The sequence below is a fragment of the Crotalus tigris genome, unplaced genomic scaffold, assembly GCF_016545835.1.
Source record: "Crotalus tigris isolate CLP2741 ecotype Arizona unplaced genomic scaffold, ASM1654583v1 scf7180000018371.15429387391:27106975, whole genome shotgun sequence".
NCBI classification, from domain to species: Eukaryota; Metazoa; Chordata; class Lepidosauria; order Squamata; family Viperidae; genus Crotalus; species Crotalus tigris.
Window position 1 is genome coordinate 26,295,751 of NW_024096970.1, and position 27,789 is coordinate 26,323,539.

General features: G+C 36.1%; 1 protein-coding gene across 2 annotated transcripts in view; it reads right to left on the reverse strand.

The window, feature by feature from the left end:
• The window catches only part of AP4S1 (adaptor related protein complex 4 subunit sigma 1), a 32,001-nt gene continuing 4,212 nt past the window's right edge, over positions 1–27,789 (reverse strand). The window contains exons 2-7 of one of the 2 annotated variants that reach the window (XM_039351911.1): positions 21,157–21,251; positions 13,669–13,846; positions 10,859–10,945; positions 9,342–9,410; positions 7,569–7,580; positions 1–348 (exon numbers count right to left, since the gene is read on the reverse strand). In XM_039351911.1, the coding sequence (XP_039207845.1) occupies positions 220–348; positions 7,569–7,580; positions 9,342–9,410; positions 10,859–10,945; positions 13,669–13,806 (435 nt within the window). In that variant the 5' untranslated portion in view covers positions 13,807–13,846; positions 21,157–21,251 and the 3' untranslated portion in view covers positions 1–219. The remainder of the gene's footprint in view (positions 349–7,568; positions 7,581–9,341; positions 9,411–10,858; positions 10,946–13,668; positions 13,847–21,156; positions 21,252–27,789) is intronic. The other variant, XM_039351912.1, reaches the window with a different exon arrangement.

Below are 27,789 nucleotides of genomic sequence, written 5' to 3' on the forward strand. Positions count from 1 at the left end.
CACATGTAAAGATTAATTTAATTCCTCAAGCAGATTACAAATTTCAAAAACATTTGACATAGTAGTAAAAAATGTAATTTTACAGGAAGGTGATGAGAGCTAAACATTCACTTAGCCGGAAAACAATTATTCATAATTTGCCAAAAAACTCAAAAACAATCCTTTTTATTTGAATAATATTTTCAAATATGTACAATATTATTTTCAGGCTTGTTTCTTCTAGGTTTCTGCCATTTTATCAAGAACCAAAAGAGGTGCAAGAATTCTGGTTTTGTTGGTTTCTGCAATGCAACCATTTAGAACCATTTCATCCAAAATTATATGCACTCTGTCTAATTTGAACATAATCTGTATTTATATATCAAGTTAAGGTTTTGTGTTACTCCTTCAAGCAAAAAGTATGAACTAAATTGCAAAATACCATATTCATCAGTGCATTTATTTCAAGTTTGGACAACTTAATTTAACTTTCTAATCAGATATTTAAACAGCTATGCCAAATTTATGACACCATGATTTATATTTCAGTTTGAAATTTGCAATTATAACTGAGTAAATGAATGAAGAGAGACTTAGAAACGTGAAATAGTAAAAGCAGACATTTGAAATGTCACTTACTACTGCAGACCTGAGACTCAGAAATACTTGATTTCATTTTTACAAAATCTAATGCAAAGGAGTCATTATAAAATAACATTTTAAATCTTTAAATTATCCTAGTATATATTATTTTTGTAATAATAATAGTGAGATGGCCATGTTGGTGTTCAGAAATCTAATGTGTGCTTGTTCCCATTTTTTCTTTCAAACTGATATATTTTTAAAATAGTCAGTATGCATTATATTATTCAGTATCTGATCTGCATAACAGTAAGAAATAATAACAGCTTCTTCTTTGGTTCTTTTAAGTATTTAATTTATTATCAATGTGCTTCAACCTAAAACATATTTTATCAAGGGAGGTGATGTGTGATGTTACATCAGCTAGCTACTGTCTTCTACAATAATTTCTACATTATAAACTTGAATTTTATTCTGAATTAATTCTTATGGCATTTCTCCAACAATCCTGAGAAACTATAATTTGAAAGATATACTCAAAATTCTTTAATATTTGGCCCCTATCTTTTCTTGAACAGCAGCTTTCAGGGCTCGCTCTCTTGAGATTGGACTAAAGCAATTTGATGACAAGTATAAATAAGATGGCTTCCGTATTGAAAACATTGTCTTAATTATGTACCTAATTATGCATGCATTCTACTAAGAGTCAAACATTCTTGACTTTCAAGTCTTGAGTTGTATTATGAAAACTGCACAATTGATTTAGAAAGGAGAGTTTTGTATCTCTATTTAAAATTAGTGAATGAGTTTATTTAATGTATTGTGTGGGCATAGAATGCTATTTGTCATAAAAAGCTATTTACACAAATAATTCAGGTATTTCAATACTGCTAATTCAGCTGTCAGAAATCTAATAAATGGTACCATTTCCTGGGGGGGGGGCGGTGTGGGAAACCAGAAGGATCATTTGATAGGTCTCCAAAACATGATAAAGCTTTAGGATTGATGTGATATATACAGTATATTCCATTTTACTGTTCAAAGTTTGAAAAAGCATCTGGAGAGGTAGCTGGAAGCTGATATGAAGGAAACTCTAAGAGGTTTCCTCATCATACCATCATGATGTGAGCTAACCACACCCTGCTAAGCAGCATTCCACAACTTCATTTCACCAGCAAGTATTTCATCTGCTCTTGACAACCAAGTGGCTATAACTTCCTCTTAATTCTCTCAGTCTACTTTTGCTCACCTTGTTCTAAGTAAACACTAGAGCAACTAACTGGCTTTTTTATTTCTATTTATTTATTCAGGTGCTGCACACATTCTCCTTAATAATATGGGTTTAAAAGAAGATTATTTTGCCCCATTTTACTTAATGAAATTAAAATTAGCATTTTTCTAGCAAAAAGAGATTGGCATCAATTTCATCAGGGACATGTATTTAATGGATAGGAACTGGCTTCGATAATAATACATACCACTTTATATAAAATGTTGAGAACTGAAATAATTACTATTCTTCCCTATTATAACGGGACTCAGCATGGTAACACAAATCATTGCCATGAGTGTATGGTTGATCTAAAATTGTGTTCAGGTCTGTATCTAAATGATGTGATGTGAAAGGAACCCTGTTAAGAACTTTTCAAGTGTGCTTTGTCTATATATCAATTTAATACCTCTGATTTTGTGTACCTTGATCTCCTTGTATATCAATACAATCAAACAAGCCTTCATCTGACAATGTAACAGTTGGTGCAGTCACCAGGATGGTTATTTCAATCATGAAAGGATAGTTCTTCCTTTAGCAAACATCACTGAAATGTTTGCACTTGAACAAAACATATTAGATGCCTACTATGGGGGTAGCAAGCTTGGTTTTTGCTACTGATTACTTTATGTATCTGCTTCTCTTACCTATAAGTCATATATATATTTTAACTCTAACCCAATTCTTCCCTTCAAATGCTCTAACAAGCTTTTGTGCAATGTGCGGTGAGATGTTTATTGCAAGTAAACAGTGTATAGTTGCTCAGAAATCAGCTCTATTAAGTTCACTAGGTTTCACTTCAGCTATCTAGGTACAGAATTGCACTGTAGTGAACAGCTCACAATCACAAAATCAAGATATTTAGGTTTCAATTTCAAAAAGAAATGTTTTTTTCCACAAGCATTTAATTCATTTCAAATACAAATTTGCTGGAGCAGAATAGTAATTTACACTACAGAAATTCAGATTAGGCTTAACTACCATCCTCCAAGTCATTCCCGCTATATAAAAAATTAGGACTTTGAAGTGCTCTTATAATTTTTTTGAATAAATATTTCTTTCCTAAATCAGTTGCATTATTCCAAAGAATTTTCTCCCAACATTTTCAGGCACAAAGCGGTGAGTTTGTCAAATATTAATGTAACAAAGAACTCTTTAATTCCATTCTATGGAGAAAAAGGGTTATATCCCAGCAATTTACCAAAACTTTATCTTATTTTACATTTTGTTATACTGGAAAGTTTGGGGGTTTTTTTTAAATAAAAGTAAAAATAGTTGCTACTTCCTTTTCCTAAGATGTTTTCCAACTTTTTGGTTAACCTGTTTTATGCCTTCAAATCAGTTTTGACTCCTGGTTGCTGCTTGGACAAATCCCTGCAAATTTCTTGGCAAGTTTTTTTAGAGGTTTAAAAGAAAAGTGACTGACCCAATATCACCCAGCTAGTTTCATGCCTAAGGCAGGAATTGAACTCTCTGTCTCCTAGTTTCTAAACTGGGTTTTAACCATTACATCAAATTACCCTGGAATCCCCTGGTAAGTTTTCAAACCAAGTACAAACCTGGAATAATCCTGTTATGCTTTCAGGGCACGCCAGTATTTCCACCTGCAGAGATAAAGCCTAATTCCTAATAAACCTCCCCTATTCAAAAATTCTACAGGCCTGAAAGTTGCATAATTTCCTTACTCAAAATCAACCACTCAAAAAGCTAAAAATGTTTTGATTTAATTGTTGAAATTAAATTACTATGCATGCTCTTGTCTTGTCTTTTCTTTTTCCCAAAAAAATATTTGCAGTAACCTCTGTTGTTAAGTGTGCTGCATGGAGATTTTTGTATTGTGCTATTTGGGGTTTTTTTTAGTTATAAAGTATTTATGTGATCCTAGTACTGGTATTTACAGACTACAGGCATATCAATGACTAGGATGGAACACTATGTAATCAGGTTTTGGAAGGAATAGGGTGCAACGGAAGAGACAGCAAGTGGCAGTGAGAAGGAGGGCATAGAAAGAATGATGGGCAAAGGAGACGACAGGATGATCTAAATAAACTGGAAAAGTATCTTCTGAGAAGGACAGTAAAGTTGGTTATCTGATCTGTCACATGGGAACTGAGTTTGCCAGGGCCACGAATCATCTGTTTCTTGGTTCCTATTAATCATATGGCCAGGAAAATGGAGAAAACTGGAAGCTTTCAGAAGAGTAGCAGCTATGTGGAGATGCCAAGAAATAGGTTCCAGAGGAACTGCAATAAAACAGAATTCCACTGGACTCCACCTGAAGTTGATGGCAAATGAAAGTTTCTGACAGTATGGAAAATTGGCTACAAACATTTAGAAAGATTGTTGAAAATGTGAAATAACTGATTTTTGGAAGGACAGGGCTCACAGATGAGGACTGATGAGTTAAGGAATTTTGCGCTGTCAAGTTGGTGTGCGGATGTGTGGAATGGATGAGAAAATGGGATTCTGATTCCTGACTGCTACTTGTCCACCGTTATCTGTGCATGAGAATGTGATAGGTTGGCTGCTTCATTTGGAACTAGGTCAGTAGGGGCAATGGAACCTTCCTGTATGAGGAAACAAGTTCCCACCCAAGGAGGGAATGATAGAAGGCGCCAAGCTGGCTATGACATGACAAGAGAAATGTGCAATTTTATTTCAGTCCCAGCTTTAGGTGTCTCTGTTTCCTCATGGTGATTTGCTTGACTGATCACTTTGGCCACCTGATAAAATACTCACAAAGCAGTTGCTACTTGTGCCGAATCTTGCCAGATGACTTAAACAATTTGGGGTTCTTTTGAGCTTCTAGAGATACAGGCAGCAGGGGGAAAATCCATGTCAGGATCTCTGATCTTGCTTCATGTCCTGCTTGGCTCATTGTAACTACTGAGGGGCATATGGCTAGATGTGGGAGATGATTAATGACTCTTTGAAGGAGAGGGTAATGGCCTCTGCCTTGAAGGAAATGGTGATGTATGCCCTGCAGTTGTATTAAACAACTTTCACCTAATTTCTCTTTTGGGGAAAAACTGTTGCAGAAAGTGTTGACAATATAGTTACAGTGGAATTTCCCATATTTATGGTTTGGGAAATTTCAGTCTGCCTTCTTGTGAGGGGGTCTGAGATAGATCAGGAGTTCATAGCCACCATGACAGCCCTAGGCCTATCCCAGGTCATCCAGAGCCCAACAGGGGATAGCGGTCACACACCTGACCAGGTTTTCTTTCATAGCAATGACAAAGTGAGCTGGGGGAGCTCTCTGCAGCTCTTCTATCATGGTTAGATCATGCCCTGGTAACAAAGAGATAGCACCTAAGGAACACTCAGAGAAAAGAGGGAGGAGCCTGTAACTGGGCAAAGAAAGAATTTTAGAAAGGATCTGCATAACTAATCAGAAATAAAAAGAGATGACAAGAGATTTGCAAGATTCTGTTAAAGTAGCCTTACAATAAAATAGAATTAGCTCATCTTGTTGTGATTCCTGTCTAGGCTACATGGGACATTGACATATGCCAGATTTAATGTGGGTCCTGTGAAGATGCTTGGGGAACAATCTTGCCCTGATATCTGAGAAAAGTTTAAACCTGTGCCTGAAGAAGTGGACAAGGTCCTTATAACTGTAATCCTGGTCACCTGCTTGTTAGATCCATGTCCCTCCTGGGTGGCAAAGGTTGCCAAGAGGGAGATGTATGTGTGGGTTCTACTGGAGGTGAATTCAATCTTGAGAGAACTCCCAGATCTATCAACTGCACTGTCAATGAAAAAAAAGGCACGGTGTTTCTATGCAAACTCCACTTACGTTATCCCAGTTCCTTTAATTTCAGTGGTGAAATTTAGGGGCAAGGTTTATCATTTGGCTGATGTTGCAAAAATAGCAATCACACATTAAGAAACCTTCCAAAATGTGTTGCAAATCACCTGGAGATTTATGTCTACATTCAGATTCGTCTTTCTTCAATCCCTGGTTTAGGTGAATATTTTAGAATATGAGAACTAGTCATCATGCAAATACTGTAATTATTTTATTATTACCATTTAAGAAAGTGTCCACTATGCTTTTCTGGTCCTTCAGAATTAAAATAATGAAAAGATAGTAGAAATAACAAGGTTAAACAACAAATGCAATTTCTCAAAATGCAGCACCCAAAGGATTTTAAACAACTGGGTTAGTTTAAAAATCAGCACAGCATGATATTATTAAAGGCATGGTAGAAAAGAAACCTTTCCTGCTCATCAAACTCAAGGAATGGAGACAAATAAATCCCTTTTAGGGGCAAGTTCAACTGGAATAACTTTCTAAAGGTGGGAACTAGCTCCAAGCCCCGGAAAAAAAACACTCCTTCAAAGGAATAAGAGTAAGTATCACACACAATAAAATGTGTGTATGTTATCTTCTCCCAGATTTATTTGCTCACAAGTTGAGCTCTAGTTATTGGGTTCTTCATATTGTCTAGCTCAATCACTGTAATCCTGTTGGTTTTTTCACACACCCATGCACTGATTACCTAGCCTAATAACAAAATGTCTGCAGGAAAACCATCAAGCTCAGAGAACATCAAGAACCCAACAGTTCAACACTGAGTGACATATATTCTCTAGTACAGTGGTTCTCAACCTTTTTAATGCCACGACCCCCAACCGGTCATAAGTCGAGGACTACTCAACCGGTCGTAAGTCGAGGACTACTCAACTGGTGCAGCACCATTTGCAGAATGGGACTTTTGGCGGGCTCAGCAGGGCAGAGACAGCCTGGACAATTCCTATTGGCTTTTGAAAGCCAATAGAATTAGACTCTATTCAAGAGAGTCTATTCTATTGGCTTTCAAAAGCCAATAGAATAAAAGGGAGTAGCACAGCTAAGGAAAAGGGGGAAAAAATGGCGGACTGTGTTGTTTGGTGACCCCCGTGAAATGGTCGTTCGACCCCAAATGGGGTCCCGACCCACAGGTTGAGAACCACTGCGCTAGTAAGTATATGTTCTCTTGAGATCTAGATATTAGGCACTATTCTGAGTCCTCCATGATGAGAATCCAATGTCGCACAAAGATAAAGCCTTTTAAGTGGTGATGTTCCACCTTTGAGCAGACTTTTAAGGAACATATTAGAAGGAAGGGTTCACATGATGTTCACTTGCTATCATTTTGGTACCATGCAACCTCCTTATTTTCCTAGTTTTATTTAACATTGGTAACTTTTAAAGCTTAAATTGACAATAGCCTTCATTAACTAGAACAGTGCTTCTCAACCTTGACAATTTTAAGGCATGTGGACTTCAACTCCCAGAATTCCACAGCCAGCAATGCTGGCTGTAGAATTCTGGGAGTTGAAGTCCACATGCCTTAAAATTGTCAAGGTTGAGAAACACTGAACTAGAGTTTATACAAAAGTGTGCTGATTTTCTATTGCTTTTTTATGCTTTGTACTTCATACATTTTTATATATTACTCCCAAAATTCAGGTTTGGAGTTTGTAGATTTCAAGCTAATTCCTAAAATGGTTAATGCTCAGTTGATTAAAAAGAAGGGATCAAGCATCAATATCCCAATATCTATAATCATACCACCTTTCTTTTGTGTAAAATCTCTGTGACCTTTATCAAGTTACCCCAATTTTAACACTCACATATTTTATATTCTGGTGCAATATGTTAAAGCTTTTTACCAAGTAGTGTGCTATAGGCAAGGAAGAGCAAGAACATAAAAAAGAATAAACAGATTGGTGGAATAAAAAAGGATACATCTAATTCACTCTGAAAAAAATAATTAAAAAAGATTACCAAGAAGACAGAGCTATTATGGTTTTGCTATTTTTTTTCTAAAAATGATTTGTATATTATTTTGCAAGCATAGGGACTCCTAAACTCCTTCAAAGTTTTCAGTCTAGCAGAAACTCTTTTTCAAGAAAAATAAACATGACATTTTTTATCATTTTTTTCTGCTACCACTTCAGGTGACCTCTAAAGCTCACCTCTTGTCATTTCTTCCAATGGAATGGAACAGTTATTTTTATTATTCAAGTAAAAGTTGAATCTCAGAATGCTGACTATGTTTAAACCCAGAGGGCATAATTGATCCCAAAGGCATGTTATGCTGTTTCCCCAACTTAACAATTGCAACTGATTTTTGAGGATAAGTGGATAATGAGGAAGATGATGGATGCAAGAGAAAATCAAATTCTGAAAGAAAAAGTGGATGGGACTTAAGGAAATGTCTATGCAGATTCTCAGTCATCCAGGTCATAGTGCTTTTGCACAAGGCAACTGGACTTTTTTGTTTTTCTTCACAGACGTTTGGATGAGAAGTGTAACGTCTTCAAAGAAAAACAAGAAAGTCCAGTTGCCTCGTGCAAAAGCATCTTTGGGATGACTTAAGGAAATGGTGATTTTATTCCCAAGTTCTGCTTTGAACACATTCATTTTCCATTTGCCTAATTGTGAACATTCTACAACCCCAAATGGTTATTTTCTAAATCAAATGATGTTGTACCTCTATCAGAACTCAGAAGCTAATGTCTTTAAGTTTATATTTGTTAATGTGTTCGGCAGAAGTGAGCTGCTAAAAACAACATTATATTTTGCCCATGTCAGTTTGCATGTCAAATATTATTATACGCAAAATGCATTATTATAAAGTCAGCAGTCATTTAAGGAAATACCTTATACACTTATAGTAATTTGAAAATCTGCAAATTTCATTCAAAATCTTCCCCTACTATTACATACTTTGTGATTATAAATCATTTAGCAGAGAATAGACAATCCACAAAGTGTTCTCTTAAAAATACTACAATCACATTAGTGATAGCAATTTACAGGAATTGGTCTTGCCTCCCAGTTTGTTAAACTCAGAAAGGATAAAAAGTTGAATAGACTATATTTTACATAGTCTATTTCAGTGCTTCTCAAACTTGGCAGCTAAGTGGACTTCAACTCCCAGAATTTCCTAGCCAGTATACCACTTCTGAGTTAAAATTGTATTTAAAAGATCTGTTAACGGTTAGAGAGATTTGGGCATATGGGGATGGAACCCAAATCCTCACTTTTATGAAATCGTAAACCTGTTAATTAATCGGCCAATAAATTCATAGAAATGTTAACATGGAAAAGCTATTACTTTCCCTAATAATGTCCTAACATTATTTTTGATTACTTAAAGCATTAAGGTAATGCATTAAACATTACTTAAAGTATAGGGCATTTCTCATGCACAAACTTCATTATGCATAAACAGTATTCTCCAAAAGTGAATCATGGAAAAAGCTTGCTTGGATGGCAATTGAGGCACATACACTGCACAGCTGATAGAGCATACTCATGTTTTGTAGGTCATGATCTAATGATAAGGCTGGACAGCCGAGTGGTAGTGTGCACTATGCATAACCTAAAAACGTTTCTATATTTATGACTGTTCTCCATATATTTCATTAGTCTTATGGCCTATACACAGAAATACTACCTGGCTTTCAAGCTGACTGTTCACAGTACAATTACATTTGCTAAATTCATACTTACCACTCTGCTGAAATACTTGTCCAAAACCTCAACAAAATTATGAATCAGTTCAAATACAGCCATCTCATTCTGAAATTAAGTTCAAAATATACTTTAAAAAGGAACAATAGACAGGTGTGCTATAAGTTTTCTTTGTTTACAATAGCTTACTATACTGATGTAATATAGTAATTATAAATGAGAAGCTTTGCCCATCTTCGATATTGGCTGTGCATCAATTGCCGCTCCTGAATGAGATTCCCCAGTGGTCAAAAGAAAACAGTGCCCCAATTCTCCCTTAAATTATGCATCTGCTGCACTAGCAAAATAAAGTAAAATGATACACTGTGCAAATGGAATACCAGTCTACCACTGAATTTCACTGCAGAGAACACTGTGAGCAAATTGATTACACCCTGTACATTGACACTGGCATTGATGTTTTAGTTCATGATTCCTGTTTCTAGCCTTGGGTTTTTGTCAAAGATTTTCCTTATCATAAATACATTTTATTTTACTCAGGATTCATCTATATATTTATACAGTAATGAGAACAACACATTTCAGATGCACGTACAGTAAAAACGGTATCTGGGAAAGAAGAGGTAGACTATTTTCATGAGGGCCTGAAGATACGGAATAATTGATCTGCTAACAGAAATGAGAGCCAATCAAACCAATAAATGGTGATGTAAGGCTACTACAACTCTCAGAAGCTAGCTTGTGTGTCATATGAATTCATAGCATTCAGTTTAGAGATCTAGCTAAATCTATCATTATCATTACAAAAACTAATGCCAGCCTTTTGATCTTTAATGTACCACAGAATTTTTAATTTGTTCCAGGGGACCAATACTGCTATCTGCTGGAATATTTCTTGTAGCTTATAATAGTCTTCTTTTTAGTCTTCAGATTAAATAACAGTGTGAAAATTTGGACTTGTGTCTAGTTTTGATTCTAGGATATGATAGAAAATAGAGAGCAAGAGAAGTGGTACTGAGAATATCCTGTGTTACATCTAATATCCATATTTAAAAAAAACCTTAAAAAATACAATTTTCATTGTGATTGAAAACTTTCTACAGTTCTGAAGCAAAGAGCAATTTCAGTCTTTCTTTAGACTGGCTATCTTATTTTTTTTTTTTTTTTTTTTTTTTTGTAGTTCCCCTTCTCTTACAGTATCAGTGTATTTTTATTAGCAAAGCACAACAAACTGTCTGTACAGTTTGGGGGGAAGCTCAAAACCAGGGAAAATAAGTAGATTAAATCACCACAGAGCTTGCCACCTTTGAAACCCGCACATCTCACCAAATATATATAAAAAAGGCCAAAATATTTCTATTTCATTCCTCTGATGATGTCATAGCATTGCTACCACGTCCTTGTGTTCCTTGGGGGCCAGCTCCCAAAGTTGTCTGTCCAGAAGCATTGGATGACGTATGAACATCAGGACAAAGAAGTATCAACAAGTATCTTTTGATGTAAAAAGGGTCTTCAGGATATATCTATATTTATAGATTTAAAAAGTTAAAACATACCTCTGTTTCATTGATTCCAACTACTATGAAAAGTGCAGCATACTGTCTATAGACCAACTTAAAATCTTTATACTCAAGAAAGGAGCACTAAAGGGAAACAGAAAGTAAAAGATGTAAATTGTTATAAAATACTTAGATTTGTAGATATGTATTAACAACAATTTGTCCGATTTTTTTTATTTTATCACAAGACTATATAATTGCACAACATGCCAATATAAAATCAACTGCAGAATTATTCAATGTGATGAGTGAAGTCAGTCATCCTTAGAATCAAATCATATATCATAAGTCATACCTTGTATTCATACTTGAGTATAGAAAAATGCTGAAAAAAGGGTGCAATAAGACTGTTGCATTGTTCCCCTCCTGCATTATGTCAGTAAAAAAGAAACATCCACATTCCTTATATAAATATGAACAAAACGTTGATCGCTACTCTGTCACATTTAATAAAATAATTAAAATTCAAAAGACATACAAATTTCTGAGTCATTTAATAACAATTATTTTTATCTGTGTCTAAATGGATCATTCAATCATATTTTGTACATGTCTCTAAGACATAAATCAGGAATAATCTGATCATGGCTTGTGCTCTGGTCTAAATAATATAAAGGTATATAGCTTGTTATTGAATGATTTCTGATTTTCCTAACTAATTGTTGTGTTTTACACATTTGTATGTATAAATAAAGTCAACCAGCCATAGATAATAGTAGTAGTAGTAGTAGTAGTAGTAGTAGTAGTAGTAGTAGTGAAGTTGGAAGGGACCTTGGAGGTCATCGAGTCCAACCCCCTGCTCAGGCAGGAAACCCTATACCATTTCGGACAAATGGCTGTCCAGTCTCTTCTTAAAAACCTCCAGTGTTGGAGCATTCACCGCTTCTGGAGGCAGGTTGTTACACTGGTTGATTGTTCTAACTGTCAGGAAGTTTTTCCTTGGTTCTAGGTTGCTTCTCTCCTTGATTAGTTTCCACCCGTTGCTTCTTGTCCTGCCTTCGGGCGCCTTGGAAAATAGCTTGATACCCTCTTCTTTGTGGCAGCCCCTGAGATATTGGAACACTGCTATCATGTCCTCCCTTGTCCTTCTCTTCATTAAACTAGACATACCCAATTCCAGCAACTGTTCCTTATATGGTTTAGCCTCCAGTCCCCTAATCATCTTTGTTGCTCTTCTCTGTACTCTTTCTAGAGTATCAACATCTTTTTTACATCGCGGTGACCAAAACTGGATGCAGTATTCCAAGTGTGGCCTTACCAAGGCATTGTAAAGTGGTATTAACACTTCACGTGATCTTGATTCTATCCCCCTGTTAATGCAGCCTAGCACTGTATTGGCTTTTTTGGCAGCTGCAGCACACTGCTGGCTCATATTTAGATGATTGTCCACTAGGACTCCGAGGTCCCTCTCAGTTACTACTATTGAGCAAGGTACCCCCTATACTATATCTGCGCATTTGCTTTTTCTTGCCTAAATGTAGAACCTTGCTTTTTTCACCATTGAATTTCATTTTGTTAGATAGCGCCCAGTATTCAAGTCTGTCCAGATCCTTCTGTATCTTAAGCCTGTCTTCTGGAGTGTTGGCTATTCCTGCCACCTTGGTGTCGTCTGCAAATTTGATGAGTTCCCCATCTATCACCTCATTCAAATTGTTGATGAAGATGTTGAAGAGCACTGGGCCCAGAACAGAGTCCTGGGGCACCCCACTATACACTTCCCTCCATGTAGATGCGGTTCCATTGAGGACCACACGCTGAGTAAGGCCGGTCAGCCAGTTACAGATCCATCTGGTGGTGGTGCTATCTACCCCACATTTTTCTATCTTCTCAAGTAGTAGGTTGTGATCTACTTTATCAAATGCCTTACTGAAGTCCAAGTAAATTATGTCCACAGCATTCCTCTGATCCACTAATTTTGTCACTTAGTCAAAGAATGCGATAAGATTTGTCTGGCATGATCTATTTTTGACAAACCCGTGTTGGCTTTTAGTAATGACTTTGTTTGCCTCTAGGTGTTCGCTGATTCGTTGTTTGATTATCTTTTCCAGGATCCTCCCAGGTATTGAGGTCAGGCTGATAAGTCTGTGATTTCCTGGGTCCATTTTTTCCCCTTTTTTGAAGATGGGAACTACATCAGCTCTTTTCCAGTCCTCTGGTAGTTCCCCTGTGCTCCAGGATCTTTGCAAAATATAGTTCAGTGGTTCTGAGATCACATCTGCCAGTTCCTTGAGAGTCAGATGCTGACTTACCATTTTCTTGCCTATCTTAACTTGTGTTTTATTCTGTTTTTTATGGCACTATTTTTGATAGGTTGGTCTGTTTTTTCACTTTGTGTAAAGACAGATGCAAAAAACGAGTTAAATAGTTCTGCTTTCTCCCTGTTGCTTGTCACCTTCTTGCCATTTTCCCCCACTAATGGACCAATCATTTCCTTCACTTTTTTCTTGTTTTTTACATGTTGAAAGAAGCTTTTTTTGTTATTTTTGACTTTGGTCGCAAGCCTTAGTTCATTTTGAGCCTTGGCTTTCTTCACTTCATCTTTGGAGGCTCGGGCTATTTGCTGATATTCTGACTTAGTTATTTGCCTCTCTTTCCACTTTCTATACTTGTCCTTTTTATCTTTCAATTTGTCAGAGAGTTCTTTATGCAGATCTGGCAGAATTACATGAATTTTGGCCTTTAAGCATCTGATAAAGAGAATAAAAAATACATAAAAAATTCTGACACCATAAAAACTACATTAACATTTATAACATTTTGAAACTCTGGTCCAATTCATCAGATGCATAAAAGTCATAGTTACATACTTGCTCCTTTGTACGAGAAAGGCACTGCTTGATTACTTCAGCTTCCAGAACTGTCCGTTTATGAAGGTCCATGTATTCATAATAGCGGGAAAGCCTGGTTTGACCTTGTTTATTCACCATCAGGAAAAATTTGATCATGGCTTGTGCTTCGGTATAAATAACTTCACAAGGTAAAATGCTTGAAAGAGAAATCAGAAACTCAGAATTATCAGCACTGTCAGAAATGAACTGAATGAACGTATTAAGAACAAACAATGAATCAGGAACAAAATTTTACAGTCCGTAGACTACAGTAAGGGCCAAGTAATTAGGTTTTGGAAGCTGCACAAAGTATTCCAAGCTAGTAGAAGACATGTGAAGACCTAGAAAAGCTGGAGTTTTAGATAAGCTAGGTTCAAATAACATTATCTCTTAAATACATGGTTGGCAAATTAATTATAACAGATATTTTCCAACATGCAGCCTTTTTCCTTCAGTGGATTTCCAGCAAAGAGATATGGCTATGTGTATATGTGTAAAAGAAAAAAGAAAAGAAAAAATTATATAAAGAAGCAACCTTCCTCTTCATCATGTATAAACAATTTTAGTAAGTTATCACCATCTGTTAAAATACAACAAATGCTCTCTTCTTCCCATATCTCATGTCTTAACTATAAACAAAATCCAAACTCTGTATCATTTATTTCTTAACAGCAAAAGTCCATTAAGGGTTATAGATATACTTCAATCTCTTTTAAACTTGATCAAATAAGTCAACTCTATAATCCTTCCCTGAGTTTTTAACAATCTTAGTTTTTTATCCTTCAAATAATCTCCAAATAATTTGTTTTTATTTTTTCTTTGTCCCTTCTCAGAGAATCCTTCAAAACTTTAACAGATCTCTTTTGTACATCCAGTGAAAACAGTTATCCAAATCACTTTTCTAATTTGATATGTCATCTTTAAGTATTACAACACAGGCCAGTTTAATTTGTATGTCCAGCATGTTATCTTTTTTCATATTGTTCATGAAACTTCTCATATTTAAATACACATTCAAATCAATTTCAGTATAGCTTGACTGTGTTCCATGACATCATTAACACACCATCTATGGTGTTAGATATTCTTAAAATTAATTTCTGAATTCATTATTCAAAAATATCCTTTAAAGCAGCCAGTGTTAAGGAATCATACTCCATTCTTTGTTAACAAGTCCAATTGAAATATTCTTCTTTAATTGTAGTCTTTAATTTCTTCTAGTTCCCTCTAGTGCCCAACTTTCAAAGTCCCGTTCTATCATTTTTTCCCCAAAGAACCCAGCATTGACAGTTTCTACAAGAAGGATTTTTATAATTAATTTCATTTTTTTTATTTCAAAACCAACTGGACCTTTAGCCTATTTTCAACCTTCCAGAATTAATGTTCTAAACTCTCTTTTGCTATTTATTAAAGTCATATTTAAAACTTTTTTCACTAAGGAGAAGGAAACACATCCAGTGAATATAATAAAAAACTTTTCATTGTGAAGGTTCTTAATATTTCAAAAGCAGGGCAGAACAATCCCAAAGGTGATTAAGAAATGGAGCTCAATCAAGTTTTTTGTGTCTAAAGGTTGCATTACAAGTGTGAGCTTAGATGGAATCCCTTAATTCCCAGCCATTCAACTCATAAGCTGACTGCAAAAACCAGGTTCCTACAGTCTACTTATGGTAAATTGCTGATCAGAATATATTCAGGCAATCTCAGAACCTCTCCTTTCTCCAGAGAGATTTCTCCAGGCAGGATCTCGCATATGGTCACTGATCTCCATCATCATGACTGCTGTCCCACTTTGGCAGGAATGTTTAGGTCACCATGGCTTCCCTGGAAGGCCTCTCCTTTATTGCTACCATACTATTTGATTAGGTTAATGGGAGGTTTGGGAAAGTAACTGTCACTATAACTGATGCTCAGGTGGTTGCAAGAGTACAAAGAATAACTATACATGTTACCTGCTAGTAAAAGATGTTTGTATTTATGATGTAATTTTTTGACAATTCTATGGCATCGTCCCATATTTTTTTGTTCTTTAAATTCATCAATGAGCAAATCCAAATTCAGTTTAGGACTATACCATTTTAATGCCAAAGATGATGAAAAAGGGGCAGTACTGAGCTAACGCACATATAAGTCATTTGAGATTCTGGAATATAAAGTTGTACTAGCTTTCAGAACATGACTGACATGGAGAAAATTTAGGCCAGCTCTTGAAATGACCTGAAAATATCCCTCTAAGTGCAACTTTTACCCAATTTCTACCTTGCAGTAATAGAAGAAACATGCTTTCCCAGGTCTAATTTACTGGGAGCCTTATCTGTTGGAGTCATCACCCAGCTCAGACTGAAGGTAAGAAAAGGATGACACAACATCAGGTTTCTGACACTAAACTGGAATTAATCACCAGGAGCATGCAGAATTTGAATCAGGACCCTTACCAGATAAAGAAAAATATATTGCACAAATCAATTAAAACACATACTATTGAAAACTAAACATTGTATATAAAACTAAGATTAAAAACAGATTCACAATGCAAAACACTAGATGTTAATTTTCTTTTACCCTGGCTCTGGTAAAAGAAAAATATAAGTTAGTTCTCTCTAATGTTTCTATAAATTGAGCATCTCAAATGAGAATGTATTTTTTCTTGCTGTTATCCATTTTGATTCCTTTGGCAGGTTTATCTGGAGAAGGACTTCAAAGGATAATTTTTTGCTGCTTTACCCAGCTTGATTTTAAAACTCCAATTTTGTACTGGAAAATCTGTTAAGCAAGGGTTAAAGATGTTAGCCATAAGATGTATTGTTTACACTGCTGACCACAACCTAAGTAATTTTATCATGAGCAATCTCTGGTATGTAAGGAATGAACACTCCAGAACTCAGACTGCCTGACTGGTACAGTCCTATTCTAATCAACATTTAGAGATATTTGAATCAGCCAATGCAGAGCAATGAAAAAAAATACTGCATTAATCAGCAGCTATAAACAGTTATAATGGATAGTTAATAAGGATCATCAAGTCAACTCATGGTGACTTTTTGGATAATTCCTTACCATTTTATTTTAGTTATAACCTCTTCAAACAGTATTCCAATAATTACTTTCATCCTATCCAACGACCTTATGCATTGCCTCTCTCTTCCTTTCCTTAAGCTATAACTTAAGGAAACCATGTTTCTCAATCTTGGCAAATTTAAGTGATTTGAACTTAAGTCCCAAGATTCTTCTGAAGATACTCTTGCTATCTATATATTTATACATTACCCAAAGAATTCTGGGCTAGAAGTTTAAATTCAAATGCCTAATTCAGTAATAAATAAATAGTACTTAAATTTTGACTGTCTTAAATAAAATTGTTAGTCTCAAAAAGAATTGTGACTACCATAAATTAATACAGTTCTTCTCCTAATAGTGTTTTCTTTGACTCAATAACAAATCTTTTTGTTTCCACATAGAAGTAAGATGCTATGTTCAATGCCTTTAAATTCTAGTGACCTGAATAGATGTATTCTAACATGCTTTGGGTTTTAAGATATTCTTTAACTATTCTAGCTGCATAGGGTAATTAAGCTAATTCTATATCTCTCAGCGTCTTACAATACTGGGCCACCAAAAATGAGCAGCAGAATCCTACATATCTATTCAGAAGCAAGCTACACTGACTTTATTGAAACATACCCTTGGGCATGTACGCATGAACTGGCCAAGTGTTAAATGGCTGATCCTAGTCACAAAAAGGACTTCTTCTACTCTACTATTTTTGAAGTCTCTGCCATATTACAAGCTGCTTTTTGTAACACTTAATTTTACTGGTACAGAAGCAGCACTGGAAAACAGTGTAGTATTGTTAAAACTATAGCTATTGGGTCAATTTATATTGTGTATTTTTATAAAATAGTCTTCCTGTCATCCATCTCTGAGAATAGCAGCTATCTAAAAGAATCCAACAAGTCTATTCAGTGACATAAATATATAGAAATATACTGTGTATAACATTAATAAAATTTGATTTGTATAGAAAATGTAATTCTTGGGACAGCCATTTCAAAATGTTGTTTTTCTAGACATATACTCTTTCATGTGGAAAATACTCTTCTGCCTATAAGTATGAACATTTGTTTCCTTTTCTCCAACTATCTCTCAACTATCAATATTGCTTAAAGGAAAGCTAAAAATCTCTCTCAATTTGTAAAAGTGGAACACTACTTACAAGTATTGAATCTTGAGTAAGTCCAATATATTTTCATTCTGGCATTTTGGCACCCTTTATCTGATTGTTAGTAAACTATGTGGGAATATAGCAAGTGTTAATTAACATTAAAAAATATTCACTTTAAATAAATATGGATTCTATTGCACAGGAAGATATTATCCACCCATAGTCACCCCAAGAATCCTGTTGTATGTTTCCTATAGAGAAGCTAAATTTTCCAAGATCCGGGGATAGCACTGTAAAATTATCCATTCTACATAAATACATATTCAACTACATAAATACATGCTCAAATTTTCCTGTTCTACAACCTTTTCCTGTCAAACTGGCTTTACAGGTTCTGCAAATTTCAAAGCCTAATTTCTGATGGTACAACTTGCCCTCCCGCAGTGGAAATGATAGTTTTTTTTAAATTACTTCCCCAGTAGATCCAAAATTTGCTCCAGAAGTTTGGGGAAATTTCTGAAATGGTTTTGGGTGTATGCAGACTATTGAAGGAAGTAAAGGGTAAAGGAGAGGAAGTCCCATTGTGCAAGCAGAGACCTGCTTGAATTTTTTCAAGTTTCAGAGACTAAAAAAAACAGTACTTATCTATATAACTATATATCTCTACATTTAAAGAGAGATCAAGGATTAAAAATACAATCTATTTCTCAGGAATGTGCTACTTTTCAAAAAGTTTTCAGGATTAAATCTGACTAGCATAAGGTAAAATCAGTTTCAGCATGCCAGTGACTTGTAGTGGAATTGACCAGAGAAACTTCTACTTTGAAATGAATTACAATTTTCTATTTCAACAATTTGATATAACTCCAATCTGTTCTGATCAAATGCAGTAAATTGTTGTGGTTAATGCCAAGGGTTATAAAGAAAGTAACTCCCACTAGTCAACAAAAAGTAGTGTACAACCTATGGACACATGCTCTCCCATGAAAATTTAGAATAAAAAATGTTGATGATGTACAGCACAAGTGCGATACAACTAGAAACAAAATACTGTGACAAACTATCGAGTAGTAACGTTGCAAAAGAAGTACACATTTCTTCTGTGTGTGTGTGTGTGTGCCTTCAAATCAATACTGACTCCTGGGAACTGCCTGGATAAGTCCCTGTAATTTTGTGTGAGTATATTTACACATCGATCTGCATAACTGGCAGCTACAATAATAAGATCTGAGACCAAAGGAGTAATATATGTCTACTCATGTAGAACTGTATTAGGGTAGTGGAGCTTAGCTTAGCTGGCTCAGGAATTCTGGGAGTTGAAGTCCACGAGTCATAAAAGAGCCAAGGTTGACTACCCCTGGTGTAAACTAACAATGTTGCTCTTATCTACACATGAAAGCATAGTTTTTGTTCTAAATGCAAAATTTAATTATGAACCTGGTTAGGGATATCTGAATGTTCTATTAATTTCAGCTTAAAAAATGCCTTGCTTACTGTTATGCACATGTCTAAATGATTTGCTCTTCCTGTCATCCATACTTCACAGATGATCAAAGGTAACATATTTTTTGTCTAATCAATGTGGAAGTTTTTCTACCTTCTCCTAACACAAGCCTTGTATCTGCATCAGATGTGATGCTTCAGACACAACTGTACTGATGTAGCAGGGCTAGAATATGCCCATCTCCTATTGGCTGGTTTTGTCTGCTCTGGTCATGCCCCTTCCTCTCAGGTCACTATTAACTTCCTTGCATAGTTGTTTTGTTTTGTACTGCTATTATGGCATACCATGACATGACAGCAAGTGAAGAACAGCAAGACTAACCTTACAATAGACAATAGACCAGAATCTCCCTACTTATTTTCTTTAGTGAACTTGGTGAAGCTATGTTAGACCAGGTAGCCCTAGGATATCTGTACTTTATAATTTTTAATGAACCTGGTATTGCTAGAGCAAGAGTAAATTGCTAGAGAAAACAATATACCACAACACTAAAAAAGCGATAGACCAGAACATTTTTTAACAGTCCATGAGATATTAACCACCTTCTTTAGCAGTCTCGATACTGCTAGAGAAAGAAATAGCCAGGGCCTCTCAAAACTAAATTGTAAAGGTTCTATCAGACGGTTAACCTTGCCATTCCTGCCATATAACTGTGGGAAGTCAGGCCCCCCCCCGAGAAGGAAATATTAAAAAAGCAGAATATTATATTTCCCAAAGGAATATAGTAATGGAGAAAGAAAATCTTAAAAGACAGAAACCAGCCCCCAGAAACCAATCCCAGCCCCTCTCCCCCTAGGAAGAGCCCAGTAGGAATGCATATTTGATAATCCTATTCAGGAAGGTTACAGCCAGGAAGCTAGAAGCTGATGAGATTAGAAAATCAAAGACCCCTAAAATCTATATACCCCACTAAAACTCTGAAGACATGATCTTTAGGACATAATACGATTAACCCACCACCATCAAAATACCAAAAAAGGACACACTCAAAAGCTCAGATCAAAGTTCATGCCACAGGAACAGGAAACTTCTCAAAAGCTCAAGAAGGTATAAAAACCCACCACTCCCAGCAACATGTGGTCAGCTGTTCCAGAGCCTCATGTCTTGTGGTTCTGCTCTTCAATAAACTACAATCTTCTTTCTAAAGCAGTCTTTATTTTGTTTATTCCCAGCTTGGACTGGACCCTGATGAAGATTTTTCTTTCAACATATCTAAACATGACCCTTCACCCAGGCCTAGGCTCATATCCCTTTAGTGACTGATGGTTATTTTTCCTACTAGGTAGGAAGCCTATCAATTGTTGTATCTTCATTTGCCTTCAATGAACTGTTAGGGAGAGCTACTGTGATATAATGGTTAATGTATAAGGTGTAGAAACCAGGAAACCGTTCTGCTTTGGACACAAACCCAGCTGGGTGACCTTAGGCCAGGGGTGTCAAACTGCCGGCCCACGGGCCAGATGCATCATAGCAAAACCGCACTCACCCCATTGCTGGCAATGGCAAAAAAGACACAATTCGTTGTGACAAGTCATGTGACGTTGCGAGTTTGACACCGCTGCCTTAGGCAAATCACTTTCTCTCACCCCTAGGAAGGAGGCAATGGCAAACTGAAAAACCTTGCCAACAAACTTGGAGGGACTTATTCAGGCAGTCTCTGAGTACCAGGCATGATGATAAAGCAAACTGTTAGGACAGTAGCACTCACTGGCCTGTTACTGAGACAGAGTAGAGACCAACTACAGAGGCAGGCTGGTCTGCTGGCATATTTTATGTGGTCTGATAGATTGGAACAACTCACATTAAAATAGCTGTCTCTCTGAATGTATTCTTAGCAGATATTCAGTGAGTACAGGAAGTCCTCTGTTCTCCAAATCTGACAATATAGCTGGCATCCTAAGTAAAACAACAATAACAAACACTTAAAAGATTAAGAAGTGGTTGTAATACTTGCTAATAGATTTTGATATGACATTTCAAGAGAAGAGGTTGATTAATAGCTGATAGTATTACAAAGCTATTTGTAAAGAAACAGAAAAAATGTTTTAAATACTACAAAGGTTTGTTTAATTTTAATTAGCTTCTGACTAATTAATCCTCAGGGGAAGCTGTGATTTTAAGAAACTGCAAAAGGCAGTTTGTTGATAATATTTTAAAAAGTACATTTTTTAAAAAAAATGTGTTATTGTAATAAATGAATTCCTAATAATGACATTCACTTATTTCTATTCACAACTGTATCGAAACTTTAGAAGATAAATTGCTAAGAGTGGTTGATATATCTGAAATAATAGAAGAGATGACAACTGATTAATAGTTAATATTATATATATATATATATATATATATATATATATATATATATATATATATATCCATATCCATATCCATATCCATATCCATATCCATATCCATATCCATATCCATACAAGGTATTTTGACAAGTGTGGCCCAGCAATCATTTACTCAACCCTTTTCTTTCCTCACATTATTTTATTGAATCATAGGAAACTATCTTAAGAAGTGTCAGACCATCAATAGCAATATAAATGTTAAAATAGCAAACAAATCTTCAGGGCTGGAATTTATCAACACTTGGACATATCAAGAAATTAACTTGGAACCTTTGACATAAAAAACAGCGGTTTTACTATTAAATCACAGAATCTTCCCGTAAATAATAGGGCTGACAGGGTGTCTGAAAAAAATCATAACTGTCTCTTAGAAGAGGAGGTGCTACTAACACCTTTAAAAGTCTTAAGAAGTTTCTCCTAGAAAAAAAAATCCTCTAGAGAAATAAATAGGGATGAAAACTGAAAACAAAATGAACTTATAAGTTCTTGGGGCACCTATAAAAACTCCACAATTGTTTCCACATCTCCAAGATGCCCTTTTAAAATACAGAAAAATTAAAAGATGTTAAGGGGAGGGAGAGAACTCATAATTTGAAAATTTCCAACATCTCATAAAATTCAGAGCAGAAAACCCCTTTTTTTTTCATTAAACTATTTCCCCTAGTCCTTATCATTGGCAAAGCCTGATAAGCTAGTTCAACATTTGGACATATTTTTAATTTAACGTAAAGTGCTGCTATCCACTGTATTAGTTTCTTTTTGTCTAATTGTAAGCAGAAAAATGGCTGAATTGTGATTAGCTTACTTTTGATGCAACCCAGCAGTCATTAAGGAGACTGGGGCTATAAAGTGATTAAAGATCCAATCCCAACTTGATTATAAGGACAAGAAGGACGAGGGGTGACATGATAGCAGTGTTCCAATATCTCAGGGGCTGCCACAAAGAAGAGGGAGTCAAGCTGTTCTCCAAAGCGCCTGAAGGCAGGACAAGAAGCAACGGATGGAAACTAATCAAGGAAATAAGCAACCTAGAACTAAGGAGAAACTTCCTGACAGTTAGAACAATTAATCAGTGGAACAACCTGCCTCCAGAAGTGGTGAATGCTCCAACACTGGAAGTTTTTAAGAAGAGACTGGACAGCCATTTGTCCAAAATGGTGTAGGGTTTCCTGCCTGAGCAGGGGGTTGGACTCGATGACCTCCAAGGTCCCTTCCAACTTTATTATTATTATTATTATTATTGTTATTATTATTATTATTATTATTATTTTAAGAAATAGATATTTTAATTACTTAAGAAAATAAAAAAAACTTCATAAAAGTTTTTTTTCTGATGTTTGGAAAAGGATCCAGTTTCAATGCATGAATATTTAACACTGTTGAATCAGATGTTGCAATGATTGAAAATCAGATTAATGTGTGTGTCAAAAGTAATAGAAATAAACAGAGAATGGAACAGTTCACAGACCCAGTAGAATGATCTGAGAATGCATGAAACTGTCATCTTTTAAAGCTAAGTAAATCTGGAAAAAATCAATGCATTAATGGGAAGGATACTAAGAAATTTACATATATTACTTTGGATTCTACAAGGAAAATGTAGAGGATACAGTATAATCTTGTAACTGATTCGGCTACCAACTCCAAAAAATGTAATTTCTGAGAGATTTGGAAGTATGTATAATAATGCTAATAAGTAATAATGAAAATTAGTTTATATGGAAACAAGGGATTTAATTCTACAAATTGACGCTAATTTTTTATTCTTTTATGATCAGAAAAGTTGTTTGCAATGATGATTGATGGAGAAGAAAATTTGCAACTTGCAGGAATTAGATGGAAATTAAAACGTCTACCAATTTCATTCTTTCATGAAAGATACTATTGCATCCAGGCATAACCCTTTTATCATTAAAACTAAAAAAAAAAGTTACACCCATTCAAAAATTTAGCAGGATTGATATTTATTGAAAGCTGTTACAATCTTGGGTAATGATGAATGGGAGGTTAAGTCTTAATCCTAAATGTTTCCTCTAAAATATGTTTTCAGCAGAAAGACTGGTTAAAGGAATATGAAAACTAAAAATAATCAATGAGAACTGAGCATGGGATACTTATCTTTCCGACAACCATTATACTGGTTCTCAACCTGTGGATCGGGATCCCATTTGGGGTCGAACAACCATTTCACGGGGGTCGCCAAACAACGCAGTCCGCTATTTTTTCCCCCTTTTCCTTAGCTGTGCTACTCCCTTTTATTCTATTGGCTTTTGAAAGCCAATAGAATAGACTCTCTTGAATAGAGTCTAATTCTATTGGCTTTCAAAAGCCAATAGGCATTGTCCAGGCTGTCTCTGCCCTGCTGAGCCTGCCAAAAGTCCCATTCTGCAAACAGTGCTGCACCAGTTGAGTAGTCCTCGACTTACGACCGGTTGAGTAGTCGACTTACGACAGGTTGGGGGTCGCGGCATTAAAAAGGTTGAGAACCACTGCATTATACAGTATCAGCTTCTGAGAGCATCATCTCTGGATAACAGAGACCTCACTAATTAAGATCTTCATTTTGAATTAAGATTGTATATAGTCGTTAAATACAACACTGCAGTTATTTCTCTTGTTATTAACAAGTACATCTAGCCTTCTAATTTTTTTACTTAATCCTTTTTAAGACCATTGATGCTAATAACTATTGCAAAATTCTATAGAAATGGACCTGACCAGTTAATGATGTCTTATGAAAGTACTTCCTTGCTTTCTTTGAAATCTGCTCTGTCGGTTTTAATTAGTACTTTGTTGAAGTACTGCTTTTGAGAGCCAGTGTGGTGTAGTGGTTAATTCGCTGAACTAAAGCAAGGGACACAGGTTCTAATCCTCCCTTAGGCACAGAAGCCAGCTGGCTCACCTAGGGCCAGTCATTCACTCTCTAATTAGCATCGGGCTTTGCAGAAGCTGGCTGAAAACAAAACGTCTCATCACATCATATACTGAAAGCTTCGTTATGTGAAATGAAGTGAATGTATTTCCAAAATCTGGCTGGATGAGAAATAGGAATTATCCAACACTGAGATCTATTCAGCTTCTTTCTGGCAGTGCATTTGTCACAATTCTATGGTGAGGAGATAGTCTGGCAGTTGTATGCCACAAAACATGTAGTTAGGAAGTGGCTCTTCCACAAGTGGCCTAATATGAAACTGTATTTATGAAATTGAGCCTTGAGGATAAGCTGCTGCTGGTACCGTACCATATACTGTACCATACTTCCAGATGCACAGCAGCATCCCTAGCTCCATTCAGTTGCCCAAATCCCACCCCGAAGCAAGGGATTATAGCAGAGTTCCCCAAACTTTTGGGGTTGGTGGCCCGGAGCGGGGAAGGGAAAGGGATGATTTTGTGGGGAGGGGAACACATGCATGCATGTATGCGCACCACACGAACACCTGTTGCTTGCGTGAGTGAGGCCAGGAGTGCTTGGGCAAGTAGAGCCACAAATGCCCACGATGCTCACACAAGTGGGGTCGCGAATGCCTGCAACGCTCACAGCGACGCTCGCATGAATGGGATTGCAAATGCCCGTGGCACTCACGAGAGTTGAGCCACGAACGCCCGTGGTGCTCGCGGTGATGCTCACACAAGAGGGGCTGCGAAGGTCTGTGACACTCGCGTGAGTGGGGCCACAAACACCTGCAACGCTCGCTCAAGGGAGGCCACAAACACTTGTGACGCTCACACAAGTGGGACCATGAACACCCACAACACTCGCATGCACCGGCCAGCCATACATGCAGCCCGGTGGCCAATAATTTGGGGACCCCTGGATTACAGAGTTGTAAAGAAAAATAGTCTGTTACTATTATTGCATGGCTTACTATATACAAAAGAGAGATTTTTTTTGTACATTGTTTCCAAGCAATTTATACATTTATAAACAAAGAATGTAAAATATAATTAACAGCAGCAGTTAGAGTGCAGTACTGCAGGCCACTTTAGCTGACTGTGTTCAGCAGGTCAGCGGTTCAAATCTCACCGGCTCAAGGTTGACTCAGCCTTCCATCCTTCCGAGGTAGGTAAAATGAGGACCCAGATTGTTGGGGGCAATGTAAATATATATATATATATATATACATTGCTTACTGGTGTACACCGCTTAGAGAGTGCTTGCACTTAAAGCGGTATATAAGTCAAATAAATAAATAAATAAATAAATAAATTTTGAGAACAATTTTTGTTTACTTTTATGTGACATAATTTAATGAGGGCATACTTTTTCATGTTAATTTAGTTTATGTGATGTTTCCATTACAGAACAAGTCATTTGGGAATAAAAAGGAATCGAGATCACAAAAGAACGCTCTAAGAACTATTATTAATCTATAGAAGTAGCAATAGTATGGAACATTAACCCTCTTTGAAGAGTCCCAAGAAGAGACGGAGAACCCTATCAGACCAAAAGGACAGATTATCTCCCAGCCACCCAATGCCACAGTAGTTGAACTCTGCATTTTTCCCAAACTTGTGTCCAGAATCCCTCATGGGAATAGAAGAACTCTCTTTTTCAAAATGTATTGAAGGACAAAGGGACCTTGCTTTGAGGAATTAGCTCTCCGAGAGGCAGATTTGGGAAGGAAACGGGAAATCCTTATGGGCAGCATCTTACTTAGAGGTTTAAAGTATCTCATTTTTGGATTGTACAAAGAACATAAACTGTAATCTGCAAAGTAAAGCTAGAGGGTTTGATTCTCCTAGGTTTTAGCTCAATATTGATTTAACAAAGGATTAGAAGTCTTTCACTTGGAACCAAGGAAACACTTTAACAAACTGCTGTATTCCAGTGTTTTTGATAATTTCTGGTTTTTTTCATATTTGATTTCTGATTTTTAAAATTTTAACAATTATTTAAAAAAACAGACTAGGAAAGTGTTTTTTATTTTTTGATAGTTTGCCTTTAATTAAATGCATCAATGATGCATTCATGCTCAGATAAATAAGGGAAACTTTAGAAATGGGGGTCCTGATTTTGACTTTGGGGCAGAGGAAGCTTGATTTTACTGAAGGGCTATGAGAAGAAGCTACAACAGCAAAAAGTGATAAAGATCTATTATTGTCAGTCGCAGTCAGCCAGAAGTTGTAAAATGTTCCTGTATGTAGCTTACAGCTTATATATGGGTTACAAAGATGACTGAATAGATTAACAAAAGATAAAGAAGCTCTTCACTACAGCTCTAATTTTATTTTAAATATTATGATGGATTTTCCATAGCTGATCTCTAGAGATTGCCCAGAAACTTCTACCTATTTATCCAGAGATAAGTTATCATCTCTTAATATAATTTCATATTCATCACAGTAATTTGATACTAGGCTCATTCTCCAGTTTCTATTTGCTGTCCTACTTGGGATGATAGTATAATAATAATAACTCCAGTGTCAAAATCAAAGCATGCTTATGTCCTAGAGCTGGGTATATGTGTTGTGCGTGTGATGAGTGAGGAAGCCTCCCCATCCACCCAAGCTGGTCAGCTGTAGACATATGAGGAATGAAACTGCAATGCTAAGAATCTGTTGCTGGCCCAATCCATCATCAGTGACACAAAGCAAGTGATCTGAATGAACAGCTACAGTGGAAGACTATATACTGAGAAATCAGTTCTTGCCTTCTGAAGTGAGGCACTGTGCAATGAAGCAAACAAAGGACTCCTATGCTGTTATAAAACAGCAATGTAAGTTCCGTTCTGAAGCCAGGTAATAATCTTTTATTCCTTCTACTTTCCCACAGAGATAAGGAAGAATTACATATAGTCAGAATTAGATGCCTCTACCAAAAGTGCTTTTGTTCTTAACTTCTCCTGCCATTTTTAAATAATTTCCTCCATGAGGAAAATTTCATCCTAAAGGGGGAAAACATTTTTACAACATATTCAAATGACTATTACCTTTATTTACTGAGATTTTGTTATCTCAGCTTTATTTGTACAACTCAAGACAACATATATAATACTCCCTCCCCCTATTTTCCTCACAACTGTATGTATGTAGTTGGACTGAGAGCGAATGACTGGCTCAGACATCCACCTGGCTTCTGT